This window comes from Anarrhichthys ocellatus, unplaced genomic scaffold (genome assembly GCF_004355925.1).
Source record: "Anarrhichthys ocellatus isolate YVR2014 unplaced genomic scaffold, GSC_Weel_1.0 scaffold111, whole genome shotgun sequence".
NCBI classification, from domain to species: domain Eukaryota; kingdom Metazoa; phylum Chordata; class Actinopteri; order Perciformes; family Anarhichadidae; genus Anarrhichthys; species Anarrhichthys ocellatus.
Genome location: NW_022280141.1, coordinates 192988 through 212697, shown reverse-complemented (window position 1 = coordinate 212697; position 19710 = coordinate 192988). Strand labels below are relative to the sequence as shown.

Sequence of the window (19710 nt, the reverse complement as noted above, 5' to 3'; positions counted from 1 at the left end):
TATTATTTAGGAATATGATGGCTAATGGTGGAGAAGGTGGTGACAAGGCTCCAGACCCACAGCTGGAGAGGAATAACATAAAATACCAAGAAGTGCCCAGGTCTGTTCCGCATAACACTGTTACTTTGGGAGATGACAAAAGTAATTTTAGCATCTGAAATATCACAGAGAGTGGTTACAACCCTGGCCTGCAGCACCGTACCACTGGTGGCTCGGCTATAATCTCAAGATGTATACATAAAACTCTGAGGTTCACCGGGGTTTCTGTCACTATTTCTTGTGGTGTGCCCCACGGTTCAGTCCTGGGCCCCATTGCTTATCAAGTGAAGATCTATCCATCAATGTACCCATGACAGCTCTATGTCTGTTATTCTTGCACATTGCTTCTTATCAATTCATAATTGGATGGCTCAAACAGTTCTTTAGATAAATATGAAGAAAACAGAGAAACAAGGAAAATGCCAAAATAGACAACCTCATTTCATCAAAGTCACACCATTTCTCTCCCTAAGAACCTGATCAAACATCTACATCTGTTTCAAAGCACAGCAACGAGGATTCCTCCCAAAACAAAACTCACCTCTGTACTATAATATATCCGCTGGCTGCATGTAACCTCTAAAATTGATTTAAAGGTGCATCTCATCAAAGAGATCACGCTGTTCTATCTCCAGGACTAAAGGCTACACTGATGCTGCGTTTAGACCCCAGACTGGAGCAGCCTCCCACTAGATTTATAAATGTGCACTTTGCCCTTCAGCAAACCTAAAATTCATCTTCTCAAACTTGCTTTCAAAGTAAATCTTATGTCCCTCACAGAAATAATTGTTCAATTTATTTGTCTTTTACTTAAAAATCTTTCTATCTTGTTTTTAATATTCCTACTTCATTGATTCAATTAAATCAAATTAAATATAAATAAATAAATCTACCTAAGAAATATGAGTTCTCTGGATTATGAGGATTTGTATTAAATATTAAATTCATATAAAAGAACATGATGGTCCAAAAATATTTATATTTGCATTTGAAAAGGATTCATATTCAAAAACCCAGGCAGCAGAGCCTATTTATAGCGACCTGTCATTGTTGATGTATTTGGACAGCATTCATTACATACAATTTATATATATATATAGATATATATATATCTATATATATATATATTTGACATGTTCTGACATGAACTTTGAATCTTCCTCAGCTGTTTCTGTCCCTGCCTGCCTGTGTAACAGACAGAGGGGTTTCAGTGAGTGTGGCCAGACGCTGACCATTACACAGGCTGTTAGATTAACAAGGCCTGGCAGTGAGAGACAGCTGGTCCCACCGGAGGAAACGTTCACATTCCTGTCCCATCCCGGAGACGTCTGAATCACTCCATGTCGGAGCGGAAACATGGACTATCATCAGCAACAGGTGGACAGCGGAGAGCGGGGCTGGATGGAAACTCTGCAAACACGCCAAGCACATTCACTGCCCATCGCCCCCACATGTCTGCAGTTACTGATGATTTACTATCATTCTAATAGAGATCAATGTGATCTGTCTGACCTCTATCCTCACCCTGGGAAAATGCGGGATCATGGCCGGACAGTTGCAAGTTTGAAACCTCAGAAATATGTTTGAAAAAAATGGTGCAACAGTGCAGCCACAGCACACCAAACCTATGAAGTGCAGTGGGGCTAAGGTGACGACAATGACCGTATCTGTAAGGTTCTCAGCTACTGGCGACAAAGGGCCTGCCATGCTGCCTGAAGCCTGCTGAAACACATGGCCAGCAGATGTTGGGGGCAGCCTGCCGGTCGACCAGCTTGTCTATCAGCCACTCATCCGAAGCGAGCCGGTCGCTGCGGGTTTGGTTAGTGATCGTGGCGACGTGTGTGTGTTTTTGCGCTGGTCCTCTGCAGCTGCTCGGGGAGACGAGGAGGGCTGAGCAGAGTGGAAATGTGTTCACCGTAGGTGCTAATCAGAGCCCGGGATGAAGAAAGTCTGGCTCCACTTAGAGGGAAAGCGCAGAGAAAACTTCAGCACACGAGTCATTAGTCGAGGCAAGCAGTTAAGTGTGTTTGCATGTGTGTGTTGTTGACCTGTTGGAGCCTTATGCTAATGACTGTGTGCGTGTGTTTTCTCCAACTGTATGTGCATTTTGTGTCCTTCAGCATGCTCGTATATTAACCTATGAGCATAATAAGGGAGTCATTTCCTGTGTGAGAGACAGGAGGGTAACCTCGGCGTGGCCAAAGGCCACGTACTCTGAGTGTAATTTAGAACAGTCATTTTTCAGTGTTAGATTTGAACTGATGATGACCGTATGTGAGGAGCCTGGGGAAAAGAGAGCGGGAGAAAACAAACTGATCCTGCTGCTGCTTAGCTTGGCCTATTAGCCAGCTAGCTAGCTGGAGAGCACGGAGAAATATTTGAGTCAGTCCACACCGCTCAGCCCAAACCAGCTAAATTTAGAAAATATTAGTTACAGTTGTGTGAAAAAGTGTTTGCCCCCTTCCTGATTTCTTATTTTTTTGCATGTTTGTCACACTTAAATGTTTCAGATCATCAAACAAATTTAAACATTAGACAAAGATAACACAAGTAAACACAAAATGCAGTTTTTAAATGAAGGTTTTTATTATTAAGGGGGAAAAAAAAATCCAAGCCTACATGGCCCTGTGTGAAAAAGTGATTGCCCCCTAAACCTAATAACTGGTTGGGCCACCCTTAGCAGCAACAACTGCAATCAAGCGTTTGCGATAACTGGCAATGAGTCTTTTACAGCGCTGTAGAGGAATTTTGGCCCACTCATCTTTGCAGAATTGTTGTAATTCAGCCATATTGGAGGGTTTTCGAGCATGAACCGCCTTTTTAAGGTCATGCCACAGCATCTCAATCGGATTCAGGTCGGGACTTTGACTAGGCCACTCCAAAGTCTTCATTTTGTTTTTCTTAAGCCATTCAGAGGTGGACTTGCTGGTGTGTTTTGGATCATTGTCCTGCTGCAGAACCTAAGTGCGCTTCAGCTTGAGGTCACGAACAGATGGCCGGACATTCTCCTTCAGGATTTTTTGGTAGACAGCAGAATTCATGGTTCCATTTACCACAGCAAGTCTTCCAGGTCCTGAAGCAGCAAAACAGCCCCAGACTATCACACTACCACCACCATATTTTACTGTTGGTATGATGTTCCTTTTCTGAAATGCCGTGTTGCTTTTACGCCAGATGTAATGGGACATACACCTTCCAAAAAGTTCAACTTTTGTCTAGTCAGTCCACAGAGTATTTTCCCAAAAGTCTTGGGGATCATCAAGATGTTTTCTGGCAAAACTGAGACGAGCCTTTATGTTCTTTTTGCTCAGCAGTGGTTTTCATCTTGGAACTCTGCCATGCAGGCCATTTTTGCCCAGTCTCTTTCTTATGGTGGAGTCATGAACACTGACCTTAATTGAGGCAAGTGAGGCCTGCAGTTCTTTGGATGTTGTTCTGGGGTCTTTTGTGACCTCTTGGATGAGTCGTCGCTGCGCTCTTGGGGTAATTTTGGTCGGCCGGCCACTCCTGGGAAGGTTCACCACTGTTCCATGTTTTCGCCATTTGTGGATAATGGCTCTCACTGTGGTTCGCTGGAGTCCCAAAGCTTTAGAAATGGCTTTGTAACCTTTTCCAGACTGATAGATCTCAATTACTTTGTTTCTCATTTGTTCCTGAATTTCTTTGGATCACAGCATGATGTCTAGCTTTTGAGGATCTTTTGGTCTACCTCACTTTGTCAGGCAGGTCCTATTTAAGTGATTTCTTGATTGAGAACAGGTGTGGCAGTAATCAGGCCTGGGTGTGGCTAGAGAAATTGAACTCAGCTTTCCAAAGATGTGATAAACCACAGTTAATTTATGTTTTAACAGGGGGGGGGGCAATCACTTTTTCACACAGGGCCATGTAGGTTTGGATTTTTTTTCCCCCTTAATAATAAAAACCTTCATTTAAAAACTGCATTTTGTGTTTACTTGTGTTATCTTTGTCTAATATTTAAATTTGTTTGATGATCTGAAACATTTAAGTGTGACAAACATGCAAAACAATAAGAAATCAGGAAGGGGGCAAACACTTTTTCACACAACTGTATATTACCATGATTCATATTGAAATGTTTTTCTGTTTATCACTTTAAAAACAGGTCTGAAGTATTTAGGTTGAAAAACATTAGAGTTAGAGAATCCATTGACCAGATTTAAAATGCCGACACTACAGACTCATTTTAGGACTGTATTTTAGGAAAAGGTTGCTAAAACATATTTATATATTACAATACAGTGATCTTCTATTGCTCTGAAGGAGCTTTGTCAAGTCTGAGCACTTAAAGCGGCTCAATAGAGTATTTCTATTGTCTCCATACGGCTCTCAACATGGTGACGACTGAGCTAACGGCTAACAGCGAAAACAGTGCCATGCACGGCAAAAGTGCTGACAGAGCTAACGGTGTTTACCTGAGGGGAGCCGGAGTGTGGGTGTGACAAAATGAATCTAAATATAATAATACAGTATGTGTAAGTGATTTGTAGTAAATAGTCTCAAACACAGTACTTCCAGTACTACTCTTTTTTCCTCTCCTTTCATGTTACACTACACGTGCAGTTAACGACAACAACAACAACATACAGGCTCTCTGGGAGTTTTCATGTCACTATCACTCAAATACAGGTGACCTGAAACATGAGACAACTGGCCTACGTTTACAAGGCTGTGTCAGACCTTTGTGTGTGTGTGTGTGTATGTGTGTGTGTGTGTGTGTGTGTGTGTAATTACAGGGCTACAGGATGACACCATACACATTGTGGCGAGAGGTCAGGCAATCTTCCATGACAACACATACTTCCCTACCTTCTTCCTTCCTCTCCTCCTGCCTTCCATCCATCCATCCCTCCTTCCTTCCTTCCTTATTCCTCCTTCCCTCCTGACATTCTGCAGTATTGCACTGTAATTGTGGCAATTAGATAATTAGAGGTGTCTGAGAGTGCATTTTGACAAGCTGCACAACACAGCCTGTCATTAGATTTGGCCTGTGCCCTATAGCAATAAAAGAATCACAAAAAAACCATGTCAGCGGTAAAGAGGGTGGACACGTGACATGGAGACATTTCTCTCTGGATTATAAATGTGTTCAAACATGGAACCACTGTCTTTCAAACAGGAGCAAACTCTGTGCCCGTTTCTTGTTGAATACTTAATATTGAAGATGCAAATAAAAATAGGTGGATGGAAACGCACTCTGTGTGACAGACAGTGAGCCAGCATGCACAGTACCAGGACCCGGGAACTGAAGCTGTGAAAACGCTCTGTTGCTTTGATTGTTGTAAGGTGTGTTTCATCAGTGGGTATGAAGACATCGTCTATGTAATGTTGGCTAATTAAAGCAAACCTTACTGTTTGTCTTAATAATAGATAGAACAAATAACACACACACACACACACACAGTGAACCTGCTCTCAGCGGTGTTTCCTGGTGGTACACCAACACGCCTATTCCTCTCCACACTGGAAGCACATGGCCAATACTTTTCAGTGTTCACCACTGTACCAGCCACCCCATTGTTTTCAATGACACCATCTCCATTTCCTATTCCTCCTCTCCATGGCCCTTCATCCTCCCCCTCAAGTCCTCCTCCTCCTCCTCTTTTCATCCTGAAAAGGCCCCGGCATGCCAACGTGACGGGGAAACCTAACTCACCGTCCTTTCATAGAAACAAACCTGTTCCCTCTCCGCTCTCTCTCACCCCTTCCCCCTATGCCTAAAGTTTTTCTCTCCCTCTTTTCTCTTTGTCGTGATTCTTTCTGCCCCCCCTCCAATATTTCAGCCTCTCTCCCTCTCTGTCTCTATTGCCGGTGGTTTGTAGGCTTTACCGCACCATTGTTCTGGCATCCGCACATTTCCGGAGGCTGACGCTTACAAAGGCTCCAGGAACACACTCTCTCACTCCCACTGCAGCCTAATGCCAGGCCTCACCTGCCCCCCCCCCCTCCCACACACACACACAAGCACACATCTGAGGAGAACTTCAGTACTTCAACACAAAAACCTCTAAGAAAGGTGAATTAGAGAGGATTTACCTCCACCCTCTTTCATGTTAAGTTTCCCTTCCTTACTTCCTTCCATCCTCCCTGCCTTCCTTCCTACTTCCGATATAATGACGAGTTGCTCCCTCCCCCAGTTGAACTTAATAACATCACTTCATGAAAAGTCATTTGCTATATCATGGTACTTTTCCAGAAAAGCTAAACAAAAATGTTTTCCCTGATTTCTTTTGCTCAAAATTAAATTTGCTCAAGAAAACTTCTGCAAATGCGCACACACACACACACACACACACACACACACACACACACACACACACACACACACGACCAGCTTCCTACATGTCCTTATTCCACCCCCAATCCCCCCAAGAAGAAGAATAGAAATAGAAAGTGAAAAGAGAAAGAGAAGAGAGGAGGCACTCTTTTGTCCCCTGTGATCAGCCCGAGTCCTTTCACTCTCTCACACACACACACACACACACACACCAATTAACCCCGTCTCTGCCCTGAGGGTTTTGGACACGACCCCTAACCTTGGAGCATGTCCTCAGAGGCGTCAGGAGTCTGAATGGACTGCTCCCCGTCTCTTTAATGACAGTGTGTGAGGTTTATAGCTACACTCACACACACACACACACACATACACACACACTTGTTCACCTTTCTGCTCTGAAACACACCCTCGTCCCTCATTTCCTCCTCTGATTTCTGCTATACGCTCTCAGCCGACCCTCTCTCTCTCTCTCTCTCTCTCTCTCTCTCTCTCTCTCTCTCTCTGTAGCTCCTTTTACTTATTTCCTCTCCAGACACTTGAATCTCTCCACACCGGTCAGAGGTGGTTGTCTCACATCTATGATATACTGTAAATACTCCTCTTAGAGATGAATGGGCTTCTGAGTTAAATGCTCAGGTACGAGATGAAAACCAGATCCAATGACATGAAGCTTTTTTCATTGCTCTGCTCAGCCCTGCTTACTTCAAACAGAGAAAAAACGTAAATAAAGAACGTAAAATCCCCCCATCTAAGGAAGAAAACGTGACAAAAAACCTGAGGAAAAAGCAAGCCGAGGGGAACTACCGCCGCCGTCGTAAAGAGCAGCACTTGTGCTCACTGATAATGTAACGGAGGGAACACCCCGGCGCTAACAGCAGGCACTAATAGACTTTAACTGGAGCAATGAGCCCATTGTCCTCGCCAACAGGGAACAAAGCATTGGGAGGCGTTTTATTGAGGGCCGTCAATCAGATAAATCTTGAGCTATCTGATAGTATTGAGCACATGTCCACTTTGCTTGGAATAGGAATACTGATGACTTTCGAGAACCTTCCGGTGTCATTTTATGGCTTTAAATTAGATAAAAACACCAGATACTGAGTGTGTTTTGTTTTGTTTGAATTGGTTCATTTGCCAGCCTTCCTTTATCCCCGTCACACACACACACACACACACACACACACACACACACACACACACACATATACATGCAGGCACTGGACGGGCAGCACGCATCCAGAAGGGCCTCAAACAGTGCCGGAGGAGGTAGGTGTGGAGTGGGTGTCTTCTATTTGCGGATTCAGCTGGGCTGTTTTAGGAGGGCCATAAACAGAGCGACAACCACCCACAGAGCGAGATCGACAGACAGGGCCGAGCCCAGGGACCCGGAGGGCACCGTGGGGCCCTAAAAAAGAAACATCAGCTATCTTATCTCTGAGCAGCGTCTCACATCCACCACGCTCAGGCTTCTGTTTCTAACCACAAGATTTAGATTTGTTTTTCCGGCACTGTGTTTATTAACGGGAGGCTGTTCTGTAGAGAATAAGAGACGTTACAATGAGGTCTGCTCTGGAAGTCAATGTGACAAACCAGGGCTCAACACCAACCAGGCAGCAGCAGTTGAAAATATGTTCGCACAGGTGTGCACGCGAGTAAACGCACCAATGCATGTGCAGCGTTGTATGGTTCAGGTTGTGACTGTAAAGGCAATATGTAAATATCACTACTATCACAAGTATTAATATCTATATATTTTGGCATGCACGTTTGCTGCGTTTCGATGTTTGCTGTCGCTATTTTTTATACGTCAAAAAAAAAGGCCAAGAATTGGCTGCAAATCTCTCACAAAGGTTACTTTTTTTCCTTCACATTGGAAAAGTTAAATGCATGAAACTTTAAAAGACTTGAACAAAAAACCGGTGGTTTTGGTTAAGATTAGCAAAGGTAATAGAGGTGAATAGATTGTTCTGCTCCCCACAATAAAAACAAAAGGAACCTCTTACCCTGTGTTTCTCCTGAAAACAGCTGAGCATTGCTGCCAGTGGAGCTGAGATAATAACCTCACTCTCACTGACAGAGACCCTCTCTGGAGCAAGTGTCAGGGTCTTGAAAACATTAAATAACTCACTGATGCGGATTCAAGTGAAATCCCCTCAGTAGTTAAACTTGTTTTTTTTAACTGAAAAAAGACTTCAACTCCACATCCCCGGGTCTTAACATGAATACACCATGTTTTCCACAGACTAATCAAAGGAAGCCCAGTGACCTGGAGACGGTCGTCAGCTGAGTGAATCACTTCTGAGGATTCGTTATGATGGAGCAGCCAACACGGACTGACTCTAAAGGCTTCTGTGTACAGTCGACTTACCGCAGACGAGCGTTACCAGTGAGGCTTGCATCTCTGTGCGCTCATCAACCCGCGGGGCCGCCGGCAACCTGTGTAGGCAACAGATAGTGATGAACCAGGGGTACCACACAGAGACATTCAACAGGCGCCGAAAGATATACACATATATATACATATATTTATTTTAAAAACGGACATGTTTTGTCCACGCAGAAGAGAGCAGACTATAAGTGAAGTTTGGTTTTGACTTTTTCCAACTGGAGGTTCCCAGTCTCTCTGTCGTTCAGAAGTCACTCTCGGTTTATCGACACAGAAGTGTTTTTAGTGAGTTCCTCTGTTACAGGTTAATAACAACAACAGAAAACACACTCCTCTCATGTGTGACTCCTTAAAGTAAAAATATATTCAGCTTTCCTACGTGTTAATCTATCTGGTTGTCGTTAAACGTCCAACGTTAGCTGGCTAATGACAAAAGCTACACTCACCGTCTTGTTTCAGATGTTAGCTTCTGAGTTGAGTCCGATATCAGTCTCCTCTGTCGGTCCACTTGCTGCGGAGTCGACGGACGGATGCGAGGCTGAAGCAGTGTAGCGGAGTCCTCAGCTCCTGCGGCTCTCTGCTGGAAACCCCGTGCTGGAGTCCCGGAGCGGAGCAGAACAGCGCTGGGGGAGGAGGGGGCGCGAGCTGTACCTCCATGAGCGCGAGGAGCGGATTGTCGTGTGCTCGAGTCCCCGGGTGGGCGGATGAAGGACGAGGTGGGCTACAAACCCGGATAATACATCTTTAATGGTCCTAAAAGTTTTTTGTTTTGTTCTTGTGGGACAACATTTTTTGTTTACCTGTCCAAACAATTAAGAAAAAAACAAAACAATGAGCCTCTATTATTTAATTACAGCACAATCTGTCTAGATTTTCCCCCATTAAAGACCTCCTGTTATTTAAACAGCACGTCGTCAGAAAATGTGTGCACCCACAAGATATACTATTTTAAAATAAATAAAAATAACAAAATATTATATGCTGTGCAATCTTTGTAGAACTAGATCAGACCTGCTTATCTGTGTTTTGGTGGAGCAGCTCAACTGTTTTTGGGCCGAATGGTTCATTTTCTAGTGGTTTTCTACAAACCACTACTGACTAACTGAGGACACTTTAGAGCGCAAGTTGCACCACCACCAGGGATCAGAGTGAGATGGTCAATATCTACAACTGTTATTTACTTTATTGAACTATTCTTGACAAGTAGAGCAGTGAATTTACACAGTCACAATTTTCATTAAAAACTATCTTGAAATAGCCAATAAATCTGTTTTATTGACAATTTATAATAAGAAAACTGTGTATTCCATGGTAATATGCACATTTTGTAAAAAAGAAGCCGACTCCTCTACATGTTTTCCAACGAGCCCCCAGTGTCTGTGACTGGGAGCAGAAAGGAATGCGCGCTCCCTGCTGGACGGATTAGATTCCCTTTGATTGCAACCAATGAGCAGCCCGTGGCCGCGCGCAGATCACGGATCATAACATCAGCCTCATCCAACATGTTGGTTGGGACGACGTGTCCATTAGGACTGACAGCCATGCAGTGTGGAACAGACGTCAACTTTACTTTTTATTTATTTCATTTTTTACAAGTGCATTTAATCACATCTGTCGTTTCTTTGGGCCCTCCAGCCTGATGTGTGCAGGTGCCGTGTGTTTCTGCAGAAACACCGCCTGCTGTAAGTCTCTGTCATATTACACATTCCCCGTGCGGCTCGAGTACAGCCTCTCTTTGTTGGAGCTCAGGATCCAGCGCCAGAACCCAACAGAGAATAGCAGAGCTCCTTCATACTGAGAACAGCAGATGAATGGGAGTAGACATAGAGAGTCTACATGCCCACACAGGCTAATCAATCAGATGAAGTGGAAACACCTGTGTGGGTTCCTTACGGGCTGTTAATTGGCTGTCACGGCAGGAAATACAGCTGCAACTCCTAACGTTAATGATGGCTCTGTTCTATTGAGTGTCCTCGTGAGCTGCCGTAGTGGGCGATCTTGCAACGGACTCACCTAAATGGAATGCAGTTGTCATCAGCGTCATTGATTACACCTGCGCGCGTGAAGGGGTTGATGGGCGGGAAACGGAGCTAAAGAAACGGGGAGAGCGCGCCACCTTGTTGAGTGTACGGCGCCCCCTCGTGACCGTGAACTGAAACAAACATACTCTAACAAATGAGTTAACGTTAAACAATTTCAGCTCGTAATATTATCACACAAGCAGGACACGTGATCTGGCGACTTCACATTTATTTGTCTCCATCGTTGCACCTCAGAATGAATTTTGCTAATACGAATACTCGTGTGTGCATTTATATTTATTCAGTCAAAGAGTTTCTTTTGAAATAAAAAAATAGTAAACACGCATTTCATTACAACAATCAAACTTTCCCATGTATCTCTTAATAGGAATGTCATATTGTAAATACCATATTGATGTGGTCAAATTACAGCGAAAACACGCAGTCATAAAAGCACTTTTGGTCAAAATAAACACGTTTCTGATAACATATTCTGATATATTCTTTCTGTTTATTATTCATGAAATCAATTATCGTGGACTATAATATGACACAAATACTCCACTTGTTGTAATAGCTTAAGGACACAAATGCCACAGGACAGTGTTGATATCGAGCAGTCAAAGCGTGGTACAGTACGTGGACAGAGGAAGGCATTTCTGTGATATAACACTTGACAGGTAATGTGTGAAACTTGATACACCAGTGAAAGAATGGGAGTGCCAGAGCAGCGCTTTATTCTCATGGGCGATGTAGTTTTTCTGTCCCGATTTATTCTCATGGGCGATGTAGTTTTTTCTTCATCAGTCATGTAGCTCTGCTCTGGACTACAGCAGCAAAAGGTAAAACAGGGAGCTGTTCCAATCCTCACACACAGTTGCTGTACTTCTGCACTTGATCCCGGATCTCGTCCCGCACCACAGTGACGTTTTCCTTCAGCTCGTCCAGTTCCATGCGCTGCTTCTGCATCCGCTGCTCGTTACTCTTGAACTTTTTTTCCAATTCTGCAAACACAGAGAGTAAGACAGTGGTCAGCGAGTATCTGCGGGATCATAAGGATAATACGGATTGAGGAAAGCTGAATCCTTATTAAACCATTAACAATATAAAGTGATCCGAAACAGTCTCAGACACAACGCTGCTGAACGCAATATTACCAAAAACGTTGGTGTACTGGAACTGTGTTGTAATTTACATTTTCCAATGTGTGTATTATGAGTAGGCTACAATGTAATCAAAGTTTCTCTGTGTTTCTAAGATAATTATAACTTCTACTTCTTATAAACTGGTCCAGAAGCAAACAACCCTGCGGTGATGTCAGGGCTGCCTCTGGACATTTTGGTGCTCTGGGGAGATGTCCACTGAAGCCCCTGAGGGAATTGAATTATTATTATTTTTTTTTACATTTTAGGACAATTAAAATAAGAAATAAAAATCATATTGCTTTTAAACGCACAAAAATGTAATTTTCTTATTGAGTTTCTCAATAAATACAAATTTTAACAAAGAAATCAAAGATCTAAAAATTCTATTGTAAAAATGTGACTTAAAACTGGATAAAAAGTCAGTTTATCACAGCTTCTGGCAGAAAACCACAACACCACTTATATGTGTGTGACTTTAAAAAATAAAATATTGCATAGGACATCGATTTCTTGCTTAAAAAACTAATTTATTTTTTTTACAAAATTGTTATCAGTTAAGTTTAGTGCTATTAAATAAAATAAAATAAATACTTCTCTAGGGTTGAAACGTGTTGGAAACCTTTGCAAGACAACTGATACAAATATAGAACATATGTTAACATAACATCATTTCTATACATTTTAATATAGAAAAGTGACATATTATTCCTTTAATAAAATATCTCAGGCTATGCCAGATAACCACTGAATAACAATAATTCGGTCCTCTTTCCCCGATACATTATTTCATCTCTAAATGAGAACCTGACAGATATCACTATACACTATACTGTATATAGGCAAACTGTGACATTACACCACTGTATATGGAAGGGACTTCCTCACAGGCAATCCATGCTAAATTGTAAACAATGGCCCAGGTGTACTGAACGTGGTCCGCCTCATGAAGAGACACAGAGCGGCTTCATGTACTCACTCCTGAGTTGCTCTATCCCTTTATTGGCTTTGCTGAAGAGGTCTTCTGCCTCCTTCTTGATGTCCTTGGCTTTCTGGTTGATATTGTTGAGACCTCCAGACGCCCCACCAAGAGAGTCCACCTTCATCTGCAGCTCCCGGTACCGCTCCTCCGTGTCGTTGAGGCTCTGGGAGAGACGACCCAATAGTTAGTTGCCATAAATAAATGATTGGTGCCGTCCATAACATTTGACTCCTTTTATACGTTTTTGGTATAAAAGCGTGACTGTTTTTTTTTCTCAAAAAACGTTCCGCCCACTTCCTCACCTGCTCCAGTGAGGATGCTAGTTGTGTGGCGTTGTTAGCCAGTGCTTTGGCGTCCTTTGCCATCTGTCTGTTCTGCTCCATCTTGTTCCTGAGAGCCTCCACCTCCATGGAGAGGTTGTTTAAACGCATCATGACATCCTTCTGCTTATCCTCCAGCTGCGTCAGCCTCTCATCCACCTAGAAATGAGCGGAGTGGGGGAGGGGGGGGGATAATAAGACAAACCACTTAAAAAAAGAGCCTGAAACCCAAACGGGTCAGTAGGGAGAGTGTGAACAAGTCATGGAACACACAGCCGTACCTCGAGCGTAGCGTTCCTGGTGCTGTTCAGATTGTTGCGGGCCTCCTCCAGGGCCGCTCTTGCTTTCTCTATGGCCTGCTGAGACACGTCCAGCGCCTGTTTGGTATCATTGGCTGCGTCTTTCACTCCCTCTGCTCGGCTCCTGCGCAATCCCACCAGAAATGAGACAGATATAACAGGTTGTTGTTACAGTCCTCAGTGATGAGTGTGTGTTGTAATCGATGTAGGACGTAAGCCTGAACGTAATTAAAAGTATGTAGCATTTCTATACTGACACAAAGTCACATATACTTCAACAATACTGTCAGCAAACAAAACAAGCAATCTTGAATCAGGATGGTTTGTGGGAAATGGTGCCTTAATTAAAAAAGTTAATAAAAATGACAGTAGCTTTACTCACTTGGCTTCTTTAGCTTTGTCGAGCAGCTCCTTGGCTTGGCTGATGTACTGAGCGGTTTGGTTGACGATCCCCTCCACGTTGGTGAGGTTGGAAAGGCTGTCCTTTATCTGCATGACCATTTTGTCCAGAGAGGTCCTGTTGACCGGCAGGTTGATCGCCAACACCTGCAGAGCCACCTTCTCTATGCTCTCTGGATCTGCTCCCTCCTCTGGACGGCGAAAGGGAGGAAGGAGAGAAAAGAAACCGACACATTAAACACCAGAAAATCATTTTGGCCGCAGCAACAACTCCAGCTGCAGTTGACCTTAAGATGGAAGCAAATATTCACTTAATTCAAAGCGAATATCACCAGTTACACCATCAACATACCCGTGAGGAAGTCTCTGATCTTCTTGATGAAATCTTTGAGCTTCTTGTTGTTGTTTTCAAAGTGGTCCTTGTTCTTCTGCGCTTTCTCCAGCGTGTTCATCGCCTGGTTCTTCACATCCTGTGTCAGAGCGGCTATGTCCTGGAGCTGGAGACGTGGGAAACCCAGATGTCAACAGAGAAGCTTTACACTTTATCGTCTCCAGTCATGTCAGATGACTTCTCTTCAATAAAAATGACCTTTCTCGCCACGCCCTGCAGCTCCTCGCTGGCAGCGTTCAGACCGTCGGTGGCGTTCCTGGCGAGACTCAGTGCCCCTACAGAAGTGCTCAGTGCCCCGTTGCATCCCTCTCCCCCGCACGCGGGATTGCCCCGATCGTCACGGCAACCGGCGCCGCCGCACTGGCTGTCCGGGCAACTGCCGTTGACACTGGCATTGCTGTGACCGCCACATACCTGGAGGGAGAGACGGAGCATTGTCATTCACAGGAAATGGTTCAGGTCAATGGAATAAGAAAATACACTCAAATACACTCAAAATAATAAAAGATGCTGTGTCAGCTACTAAAAGTACTTTTATAAGAAATTAAATTAAAGACATGAAGAGTAAAAAAAGATATACTGTATACTTTTCCATTGCAAACTGGGCTATAACAATTCATGTATAGTTCTAGCTGGTACTGATTAATTATTTATGTAATTACAAAATATGCTATCAGATGCAGTCTGTTGTTTATATATATGTATATATGAATTAACAACAGATAGCCTAAATAACTATCCTTTTCCTATGTACTCAACAACTAATACATTGATCTATTCCTGGAAGACTTCCTTCTTAAAAATAATCGGCAATTTAAATGTATTCTCAAATATTTGTCTTTGATTCTGCACAGTAGAGAAACACAGTACAAAACATAATACTTTGCTTATTAGATCCACCTCGCCACCTCAAGATGAAAACAGAAAAGGAAATAAAGTAAAGCCCCAGCAGTCCTACCTCGTGGCTGAGGTGATGGACCTTCTTGTCCAGGTCGTGGGCTTTCTGCTGCAGCTCGTTTAATGATTTGTTCTGAGCAGCCAGATCACGGAGGAAGTTGCCTCGAGTGGCGTCCAGCAGGACCTCAGTGACGCCGCGGGTTTTTTTGGACTGTTCCACAGGACTGAGAGGACCCGACACTGAAGCGTTGCATTTCTCCTCCGCCTTCACTGACTCCTGATAGTACTTCTTCACTTTCTCAAACTGATCTGTGAGGAAGCAGGCACAGGTGTAGTTTTATGTATAATATCAGAATCTCTTTCACAATATTCTGTTCTATACATTTGTATGACTTTTCAAGGCCACATAGAGGAAAATGTGACAGCAGTGAAAAAACGCACCGAAGCTGAAGCTAGCTTTGTATCACATTAGCTTTAGCTGTGTTTGTATACTGTATACATGAGGTTTTTTAAAGCTTCACTCTCTTGATGGAGTTTGCTACCTGCAAACCCTGAGGTGAGGTAGTCATCCAGCAGGCGCTGTTTGAGAGCCACAGTTGTGTTGAAGTCCCTCAGCTCTCTCTCTAGCTCGCTCAGTGTGCGTCTCAGTGCCCTTTCTTCTTCTGAGGTTGTATTGAGCTCTCGGGTGACGCCCATCAGACGCCCGTCGGTCAGGGCGATCTCAGCCCTGGAACACACACAGAGCAGGATTTTAATAACCAGAAGACAAATCATCCTGACCAACCTCAGCGAACATCCAACCACTACGTGACATCATCACCTGAGGTCATCGATGCTCTGTCCAATCAGCTGGTGGATCCTGTCGCTGTCCTCCGCGCTGATCAGGTCCTGCACTTCCTTCAGCTTTCTCTCCAGATCTCTGATGCGCGTGTCCCCGACTACCGGCGTGACCCCGCTCTCCAGGATCTTCTGCGCGGTATACTGGATGTGTTCCAGGTCCCGTTTAATCTGGCACACCGCATCGTCCCACAGCTGGAAGCACGGGTGACACTGGACACACTTGGGGAAGTCGCCAGTGAAGCCGCGAGCGCATTCGTGGCAGCGCTTGCCCGCTGCGCCCTCCCTGCACTCGCACGCCCCTGTTAACCGGTCGCACTGGGCCATCTCCGAGCCCAGCGGATGGCAGTTACACTCTGAGTGGGAGGAGGGAGGAGGGGAGAGAAGAAAGACAGAGACAAAAAAATGGTCGGCAGGTCTAAAGACAAAATCTTTTGCTTTTATTATGTTATTTATGGTTTACACAGGCCTCTATGTTGTCACAAGAGTTACCTTGACACTGCACCTGCGGGTCTCCCCAGTGGAACTGCTCACACTCAGTGCACTGTTTACCTCCGAAGCCTGGATGACAGTGGCACTGTCCTGTGAACTGTGGAAGATAGTTGAAAGACAGATCAGAATATAGTTTTGCTTTTTGCATTATCCATTTCTGGGCTTTCGGAGGACTTTGCGCTCCCTCACCATGTTGCAGTGACTCCCCAGGGCGTGTTGCGGGTCGCAGCCGCAGGGCTCACAGCCTCGGTCCTGACCGTAGTTCCAGTGGTTCGGAGCGCACTGGTCACAGTTATGGCCGGCCACTTTTTCCCTGCAAGTGCAGGCTCCGGTCTGCCGGTCACAGTGGCACTGTCCGTCACTGCAAGCGGACTGGATGGTGCCAGCAGTCACACAGGTACAGCCTGAGGAGAGAGACAGATATTCAGTCCCCAGACGGAGAGAACGCAGTTTGTCACAAATTGCTCACTTTTTAGTTTGTTTTGATCTGAGATGTTTCCCATCATGCCCTGCGTCTTGCATTCGGTGGAGAGCAGCTGCGGCGCCTGGCTCTAAAAACTGCGGCCGCCTCGCTCTCGTGAGGTTATCGTTGACCACGTGTGCATGACGTCGGACGGAGTGATCCATTGTGCGAAGGACTGGCTCGTCTCAAACGAGCCTGCTCACTCAATGCCGTCACCTGGTCTTCTCCATTCTCTCATTAGTCCCTCAGTATTTATATCAGTCCACTTGCTCTTGGTCCCTGACAGATTGTCTTGTGTGTTACTGCCAAGCGCTCCAGCTTTTTTTTTGGTTTCTAAATCGGATCTGCCCGTTTGGTCCTTGAAATATAATTTTTATCGTTAAACAAGCTGGGAGCACGGGAGCAAAGCAATGTACTGGTGTGGAGCAACAAAAAGTATTGTTAAGTATTATTTGCTTAAATGTATGTTATATTTAGGATATGTTGATCACACTACCTTGCCGTCAGACACCAACTGGGCTCTGAAGCTGATATCTATGCTCTCTTCCAAGCCACACGACTCCTTTGACAAAGACAGTAATTTTACCTTGGAGAACACGGGAGTTGCTGGTCTACTGCTGCATCGATCAGTTAGTTAGTTTGTGTTGGTGAGTGGCTTTGGTGTTTTAAAGGATGAGTTTGGATTCACCAAAGTCAAACAATAGCACAAACAAACTAATCCATCGAGCAGTGCTACATCAACACCTGCTGTGTTCTGGGAGGTGAAATGACTTGTTTTCAATGCTTTGAACAGAACATAGGTGGCTTCAGCTCCCCTTCAGAGAGGGCTGTATGACGGTAAGGTAAAGAGGTGAAAATATTCTAGATATAGCGTCCATATAAACAGATATAGATTTTCTTTAGGTGTTTAGCTGCTGCCAAGCTCCACAGCAATACATTCTACATTGCTGTATCTGAATACATTCACAGCAACACATGCTCCACAGCAATACATTGCTTTGCTCCTGTGTCGATACTCCACATACACTGACTATAGATGAGTACCTCTGATACACCGTCCACAACTACAAGAAACCAAAGTAGGCAAGACAATAACATTTGAGTTAATATCACTCACGTCTGCAGTCGTGGGCCAAAGCGCTGCCATAGTAACCGTGTTGACAGTGGGCACAGGACGGACCGTCGGTGTGGTGCTGGCACTTGAGGCATCGGCCGGTCCTGGGGTCACACGACTCGGGGTCCTGGGTGTCGATGTTGCCGTTGCACGTGCATGGGAGGCACTGCCCACCGGGTTGCTCTGGGTTGCCGTAGTAACCAGGGGCACACTGGTCACAGCGGGGCCCTGGGGGAGAAAAGGGAGAACATGGCAAAACAGTTAGCGTCAAGACTGCTTTACACTGACGTGAGACCAGTAGGTATTGAATATTTCAGGGTAGAATCAACCACAGTTTTCATGATTCAATCAGACAAGGCCAGCTGACCTGCAGACGAGTCAAAAGAGATCAAGAAATATGAGACAAAGTGTACGTCCCTGCAGTGTGGTAGCTTACCTGTGTAGCCTTGTTTGCAGTTGCAGATGATCTGGTTAGAGGTGTGGTCAGCTTGACAGGAGTCCCCGTTAAAGTGGTCTGAGCCAGGGTTACCAGGGCAGGGGCAGGGTCGACAGTGCTCCCCTGAGCCAAGCACGGGGTTTCCGAAGAACCCATCCACACAACTGTTATGAATACGAGAGGCATTTACTGTCAGTCTGGTAACCAGCGAGGGACGGAGCAAAGTCAAGTCTGACACGGAGTGACTCCTTACCGCTCACAGAGGTGTCCCGCTGTGAAGTCCCTGCAGTCTCTGCACTCCCCGGTGCGGGGGTCACAGATGTCCACGTGGCCGTTACACTGGCAGGGGCTGCAGCTGGGGAAGCCCCACTGGCCCGGTTGGCAGTCTGAGCACTGACGCCCAGTGGCTCCCGGCCTGCACTGGCACTGGCCTGATACTGGGTCACACTGGTGGCTCGACGAGCCCTCTGAGTGGCAGTCACAGGCTGGACGGGACGAGGCATTAAAGGGATTTAATCAGTGTTTTTTATTGCTGGGAACAATCAGGAACAGAGAATACACTGAAATAGGTTTGTGACTAGTGTTCTTCTTGGACATGTGTTCACGGTTTTTTTCAACATCGGCACATTAGCACCCAGAACTACACAGTAGTGTGTCTCTTTCATTAGAACCGAACACCACACCTCTACAGTTCAGCTCAATGGTTCATCAAATCTCAAATCGTTTACCTGAAAAATGGCGACTACTCTGTTTTTTCACTGTAGACCAAACTAATTTGCTCTTTTGGCTTTCAATTGCATGTGGCACTTTCACTTCTCTTTGGGTGAAATGAGATTGTAATATAAAATATAATTTTCTGCTTCATCATCTGACAACTTTAGAAATTCGAACAGTATAAGGCACTAAAAACATGCAGATACTGTAAGTCCTACGCGCTCCACCAAAGACAAGTTCTACATTTATCATTTAAGGAACAATTTAGCCCCAAAATGATTATTTGAATTACTCACCCCATGTTACCTTAAATTCTTTAAGAAAACTTTGTTTTTCTCGCATGCCTCCACAGTAAATGGAGAAAACTCTCGATGAACTGAAGTAAATGGCGGCAGCCAGCAACAGCAAAACTATATCAACACGTTTGTGTACAAATGCTCACACAAATCCAAATTCTTGTTTATTCATTCTTATACATGCATT

At 44.6% G+C, this 19710-nt stretch overlaps 2 protein-coding genes across 4 annotated transcripts in view; both read right to left on the bottom strand.

Moving 5' to 3' along the window:
* lamb2 (laminin, beta 2 (laminin S)) overlaps nt 1–9278 on the bottom strand; it is a 44490-nt gene extending 35212 nt beyond the window's left edge. For both annotated transcript variants that reach the window (XM_031876554.1, XM_031876555.1), the window contains exons 1-2: nt 9167–9278; nt 8703–8770 (exon numbers count right to left, since the gene is read on the bottom strand). In XM_031876554.1, coding sequence (XP_031732414.1) covers nt 8703–8733 — 31 coding nt within the window. In that variant the 5' untranslated portion in view covers nt 8734–8770; nt 9167–9278. The remainder of the gene's footprint in view (nt 1–8702; nt 8771–9166) is intronic.
* Nucleotides 9279–10962: 1684 nt separating this feature from the next.
* The window catches only part of lamb2l (laminin, beta 2-like), a 47462-nt gene continuing 38714 nt past the window's right edge, over nt 10963–19710 (bottom strand). For both annotated transcript variants that reach the window (XM_031876557.1, XM_031876556.1), the window contains exons 21-35: nt 18767–18998; nt 18514–18677; nt 18081–18305; nt 16690–16904; nt 16501–16597; nt 15992–16364; nt 15714–15898; nt 15233–15480; nt 14473–14688; nt 14236–14380; nt 13867–14074; nt 13467–13608; nt 13168–13344; nt 12863–13028; nt 10963–11745 (exon numbers count right to left, since the gene is read on the bottom strand). In XM_031876557.1, coding sequence (XP_031732417.1) covers nt 11609–11745; nt 12863–13028; nt 13168–13344; nt 13467–13608; nt 13867–14074; nt 14236–14380; nt 14473–14688; nt 15233–15480; nt 15714–15898; nt 15992–16364; nt 16501–16597; nt 16690–16904; nt 18081–18305; nt 18514–18677; nt 18767–18998 — 2930 coding nt within the window. In that variant the 3' untranslated portion in view covers nt 10963–11608. The remainder of the gene's footprint in view (nt 11746–12862; nt 13029–13167; nt 13345–13466; nt 13609–13866; nt 14075–14235; nt 14381–14472; nt 14689–15232; nt 15481–15713; nt 15899–15991; nt 16365–16500; nt 16598–16689; nt 16905–18080; nt 18306–18513; nt 18678–18766; nt 18999–19710) is intronic.